Below are 6,446 nucleotides of genomic sequence, written 5' to 3'. Positions count from 1 at the left end.
CTCTCCTCTTTTTCTACTTCTGCTGCTGCTTCTGCTACTGCTGCTGCTACTTTTTGTTCTTCTTCCATCTTCTTCAAAATCCTGCACTGACTTCTGTTAAGCTACATCGCCTCTGCCCACTCCAACCTTTTGTTCTTCCAAGCGTCATTGTCAAATGCCTCCACACCATGGCCGGAGCTAACAACATTGTCAGGCTCGACATCTTCCTCCTTAGGCACGTGTTCATCAAAGCCTCACTGGAGGATCCAGTTATGCAGAATGCAACAAGCAAGAACTAGCTGAACTTGAGTGGAGTATGGGTGGAATGGCTTCTGATCCAGGATCTTAAACCTATTCTTCAGAGCTCCAAATGCCATCTCAACAGTTACTCTAAGGCTGGAGTGTCTGAGATTAAAAAGCTCCTGTGCAGTCCTAGGATAGTTCCTACCAGAGAACTCGTTGAGATGGTACCTTATTTTCCTGAAGGGTGGAAGAATACCCGACCGACATGCATAGCCAGCATCTCCAAGATAGAACTTGTCGTCGGGGATGTTGATCCCATCAGGTCGACTCATGCTGTCAGTGAGAATGTTAGCATCATGCGCTGACCCCTTCCAGCCAGCCAACAGATATGTGAACTTCAGATCAAAGTCAACAACAACAAGCACATTCTGGCTTGTGTAGTGCTTCCTCCCCCTGTATGCTGCTGACTGTGACCTAGGAACTCTGGCAGTGACATGAGTACCATCTATTGCCCCAATGCAATCCTGAAAATGGCATCACAAGCCTGTGTTAGTGCTCAACTTGAACAATACAAGCATATCAAGCCATGAAAAGTGTATATTGTCAATGCTCACCTTGAAGTATGGATACCATCCTGGGCTTCCGCGAATCTTGGGTGGAGTCTGACCAGATGGTCTCCTAATCATCTCTCCTCTAAGCTCCCCAACAGTATAAAGCACCTGCTTGAAGTACCTAGAGATGGTCTCCATTGATCTCCTGAACGTGTTGCGAATGATCCTGAACCTCTGGTTATGGCCAACAACATGGAGGAACATGGCCACTTGCTCTTCGACACTGGTGTTTGCTATCTTGTAACAGTCCCCTGCTCCTGAAGGTCTCGACAAGCCAGGCAAATGGTGCTCTTTTCATTCTAAGCATCCACAGAGCCTCGACGTCATTGCAGTTGTAGATGTAGTTCAGATTTTGGATCCTCTCCTGTTCCCGGGGAAACAATGGACCATAGCGGATCAAAGGTCTCCCAGCACGACGAACAGCTCTCTGGTGCATGAACATGACCCATGCCTGAATCACACTAATCAGTGCTGCTGCCTGGATTATCAGCCTCATCCGTGCGTCCATAACCTAGTCAACATCGACGGTTCGTTCAGTAGGAAATCGATCCTACACCTAGCTTAACGGCCTAACCACTGAGCTACACAAAGGGGGAGGGGGTGCTGCTTACCGGCATCGGAGACGAGGACGGCGTAGGGGAGCCATGGCACAGACTAGGTCGACCAGACGGTGGCCAACAGCAAGGGCAGCACCAGATCCGCCGCAAACGCCGCCGCCTCTTCCACCACCGCCGCCGCCTATAGCGCAGATCTGAAATCACAGCCGCCGCTGGTGGTGAGGTAGTAGGGAAGAAAGGGGGGCAGTGGCTATGGGTGAGCGAGTGAAAGGGGGGTGAGGCTAATTTGGCGCCGGGACGGCGCGGCAGATTTCCATCTCCCGCCATCCCCCTCGCCCTCGCCTCGCTCCCACCCGTGCGACCTCGCGTCGCACTCAGCCTGGCTCGCGAGTAACTGCCGATCCGAGCGTTTCCAGCGAGCCAGGCTCTGGGCTGCTTTGAGGAGCGTGCGATGCAGGCCCAACCGGAAAACCAGGCAACCAAACAGGCCTCTCCCTTCCCGCGCGGGCCTGGTTGGGCTCGATGCGGGCAACCAAACACGGCCTTAATGACTATTCTCATCAGGGTTCTGGGTGATAGCGGAGGCACGGATTTTGGAGACCACCAAGGTGACAACACCAACATCCACAACTTTAACGAGAAGGCTCCACTGCTCGACAATAACTACCATTCTGAACAAACAATTAGAAGGACAGTTCGGGAATAAGTGTTCAATCGTAAATTTGTTTCTGGTGGTCCATAAGGACCAACCAAAAGTGGCAAATGCAATCCAGAACACACGAGCAAACTGGCTCAAGTAATTTTGTACTTCCTCCGTCCGGAAATATTTGTCATTAAAATGGATAAAAGGGGATGTATCTAGACGTATTTTAGTTTTAGATACATCTCTTTTTATCCATTTTGATGACAAGTATTTTCGGACAGAGGGAGTAAGATGTTAAGTAACTCATCTAGGCTAGTTCATACGTAAGTGTAGCATTTTTGCTTAATAGTGTTATACACCCTCTTTTTTTGGACGCTGATAAGTGCCACACGTGTGGGCGTTAGGGGGTCTGTCCACATATTTTGTGTGGTGTATAAAAGGAACAGCCCACACACCTACGTGTGGGCAAAACAAGTAATGCCTACACACCTCTTTTTTCCCCTCCCGATCCCTCTCACACGCGTGCATGTGGGCGAAATAGATAACGCCCACACGCTCCGTACGTCAGGCCTCGTACCTCGTGGTCCCGCACGCCCCACGTGACAGTCACCGCGCGCCCGCAGTTGCCATGGTCCAGACCCTCGTCCATGTTCGTTTAACTGTAGTTGCCATGTCATTGAACTACGGTTGCCATGTCGGACAACTACAGTTGCCATGGTTGCTCAACTGCAGTTGCCATCTCATGTCAAAAGTTCCAGATGCCATTTTTGGGCAACTGCGGCTGTTGCCATGTATGGTCTGGTTTACTATAGTTGCCATGATTTGGAAACTTTAGGGGTTTGCCACCTACTAACACTAGGCAGTTGCCATGTATGGTCTGGTTTACTACAGTTGCCATGATTTGAAAACCTTAGGAGTTGCCACCTACTAACACTAGGCAGTTGCCGTGTAGCACTACAAAAAGACATGTCAAAACAACATGTTCGGGTAAAAAAGAGAGAGTTGCCATCTGCTTACAAGCACACTAGGGTAGTTGCCGTGTACCCTGCAAAATACATTGCAACTGACATGTTTGGGTAAAAAAAAAGAGTTGCCACCTGCTTATAAAGCACACTAGGGCAGTTGCCATGTACACTGCAAAACACATGGCAAGTGGCAACTTGGGTGTGGGAGATGAGACGAACGTGTGGGCGAGATGGCAAATGCCCACACACTAGCCCTTATGCGTGAGTGGAAAGTGGCGTGTGGGCGAACTGCTGAATGCCCACACACCAGCCCCTCCCGTGTGGTGAAACGGCCGTGTGGGCGACCGGATGAATGTCCACACACCAGCCCAGTCCTACGTGGCACTAGAAACATGCCAAGATTCGTGCGCTCACAAACGGACGCGGATCCACGCGTGTGGGCGAGATGCAAACGCCCACACGTGTGGGCGTTAGTGTTTTCGCTTTTTTTGGTGGCATGGGTCTAATACACCCTCAGAATAATAAGGACAACCAACGCGTGCACCGACAAACATACGTACATCGGTATGGGTACGCAACCATGCAGTACAATCCTACTCGTACTATATTGTAGGGTTAGCCATTTGCTAGGAGTAGTTGCTCTATGCTTATGGATTTTATTTGTATGTGACGATGGTGTATGGTTATGGATTTTCTTTGTAGGGTTAGCCATTTTATGCTTATGGATTTTGTTAGCATTGTTAGTTGATACTCCAGATAAGCTTATAACTTTTTTGTAGTTGGTGTTGCATGAATCTATAAGCCGATGTTGTAAGTTGTAACCTCTACACAAAACTAAGGCGTGACTAGCTCTGGCTTGTGTGTGTGTGTGTGTTGAAGGACAACTTAAATTCTTTTACTCATGCTAGCCAAGGCAGTTATGCCTTTGTTGTAGAAAATTAAGCTTCACTATGTTACCAAAGGTATCTATGTTCTATGCACCTCTGGATTTATTACTGGCTCAGTTCAAAACTGGATATCATGTGTTTTTTGACGCAAATATCTATTTACCAAGGTCATAAATTTGAGGTTTCGTTAGATCACAACAATCAACGAAACCAACATAGTTTCTCGGGGTTCCCTCACCCACATGCTTCTTTCATAAGTCGAAGTTGATTTGTAGGACTTAGGAACTTTTAATTCTTTTCCTCAAGTAGTTGGGAGGGCTTTACTTGGAAAATGATGACCATGATCGAGAGAAACTCTGATAGTGTTGTCTGTCCTGATCACATCGCTGACTAAGTCGGGCACGATCTTCTCGACAAAAATATATCGAATACATAAATATAATATTTATGATCTTAATATTTGTGTATAGCATTATTGTTTGCACTGCACAAAATAACTAATTTGTTGGAGTAATTACAAATGACTTCGTTACCACACTAGTTATTGTATTTTAAGGGGAACTAATATCATTGATAATTTCTTATGCATAACAAAGTTTGCTCGCATTTTACTTCAAGTAAGCTGACCATGTTTTCCAGATGTAGATAAATTTAGTTGCACTGCACAAAATGAACGGGCGGTTGGTCAACAGTATGTTTTGTTGGCATTGTCTCTACATAAGATCGGTAATGGGTATGAACTCTTGCGTGCATGTACTGCCTTGATGACTCTCTTTTTTGTGAAATCACTGCCTTGATGACTATAAGTTTCAGAATGCTCTTTCACTTTTGGTGAGTGCCTCTGTATGTGATTGCTGTCCATTGCGATTCGAGAAAGCGAACGCCACTTATAATAATCTAATGGCTAATCTAATACATCCTCGGAACAAGGACAACCAACACGTGCACGTGACAAACATACGTACTCCATCGGTACGGTTACGCAACCATGCAGTACAATCCTACTCGTACTATATTGTACCGTTGTGCACGGCGGCCAAGATGGAGTACACGGCCCGGATCAGCTCCGCGGAGACGTGGGGCACCGAGGCCGGCACGCTGAGCAGCACCAGCGCCACGACCGCCGCGCCGAACGCCGGCCGCTCGCGCGCCAGCAATGCGAACAGGGCGCCGAGTGCCTCGCGCAGGGCGGCAACGTACAGCACGTAATGCCGACGCTCCAGCTCCGTCCACTCAGCCGGGGGCGCGAAGACGTCGACGCCACCCTCGTACTCTGGATCTTCCTCGTCCTCCTCGTCTGCTGATGCCGCCTCCACCTCGCGGATGCGCCGCCACAGCGTGGCCATGCCCTCGTCGACCTTCCGCCCGTCCGAATCCAACGGCGAGTCCGCGGGCTCGAACTCGCCGTCGTCGTCCCGCGGACGACCGCCTCCCGACGCGAGGCAGAGGATCACTCTGCTCCCGAGGGCGCGGCGAGCGCCGAACCGTACCGTCGCCGCGGCGGCGACGCCGGGACACAGCCGGATGAAGTCGACGCGCTGGCGGGGGAGCAGCATGCGCTGCGCGCTCCAAGCGCCACAGGCTCTTCCCGCTGCCATGCGCATTGCCATGAGCCTACTACGGCGGCAATGGCCAACAAGACAAGAGCGCGCGCGAATCTCAACGCAAGGCGCTGCTATGGCGGGGGCGGGAACGTGCAATGGCCAACAAGACAAGCCGCCATAGGGTGGCGTGGACCGGCGTAGCGAAGAGGGCTAGCTTTGCCTTAGGAGGAACGAGGAGGCCAGAGCGTGGCCGAAATTCGACGTGGCAGCCTAGCCCAATTTGGCCGTAGGGCGAGGGGAAAAGGTGAGCGGGGAATGGATGGTCTTGCGCCGTCGCGTCGGCATCTCCAAATGGGTTAGTTTGGCAGGGCGGCTCGGCCGTGGCGTGTCCGCGTGCGCGAGCGCGTCCGTTGTCCTGTACGCCGCGGGCGGCCCTGTTCGCGCGCCTGAGCACCCAGGACCCGGTGTCGTGTAGCCCGGTTTGTCAATTTAGCAACGGATCCAGCCATGATGGTGATGTATAGAATGTTGGATCCGGCCACGACGAAGACGACAAAGATGCTCCAGGACAAGATCCTCCCTAGGCATACTCAATCTCCGTCACGGTGAGCTCCCAATTGTTTGTGACCTTCGCGCCGATGTATTTTTGTAGGGGGTAGTTGTCGTATGCTTATGTTTTTTTTTGGTAGGAGTAGTTGCTCTATGCTTATGGATTTTATTTGTACATGACGATGGTGTATGGTTATGGATTTTCTTTGTAGGGTTAGCCATTTTATGCTTATGGATTTTGTTCGCATTGTTAGTTGATACTCCAGATATGCTTATAACTTTTTTGTAGTTGGTGTTGCATGAATCTATAAGCCGATGTTGTAAGTTGTAACCTCTACACAAAACTAAGGCGTGACTAGCTCTGGCTTGTGTGTGTGTGTGTTGAAGGACAACTTAAATTCTTTTACTCATGCTAGCCAAGGCAGTTATGCCTTTGTTGTAGAAAATTAAGCTTCACTATGTTACCAA

General features: G+C 49.8%; 1 protein-coding gene across 1 annotated transcript; it reads right to left on the bottom strand.

Annotated features, from left to right (window-relative positions):
- Window positions 1–4,895: 4,895 nt before the first annotated feature.
- Window positions 4,896–5,726, bottom strand: LOC123173011 (uncharacterized). The gene has a single exon (XM_044589880.1). It carries the CDS (start codon window positions 5,493–5,495, stop codon window positions 4,896–4,898), a length of 600 nt encoding a protein of 199 aa, XP_044445815.1. The 5' UTR covers window positions 5,496–5,726.
- Between the last annotated feature and the right edge of the window lie 720 nt (window positions 5,727–6,446).

This window comes from Triticum aestivum, chromosome 1D (assembly GCF_018294505.1).
Source record: "Triticum aestivum cultivar Chinese Spring chromosome 1D, IWGSC CS RefSeq v2.1, whole genome shotgun sequence".
NCBI classification, from domain to species: Eukaryota; Viridiplantae; Streptophyta; class Magnoliopsida; order Poales; family Poaceae; genus Triticum; species Triticum aestivum.
The sequence above is the reverse complement of the archived record's forward strand: the minus strand, read 5'-3'. Positions and strand labels throughout refer to the sequence as shown.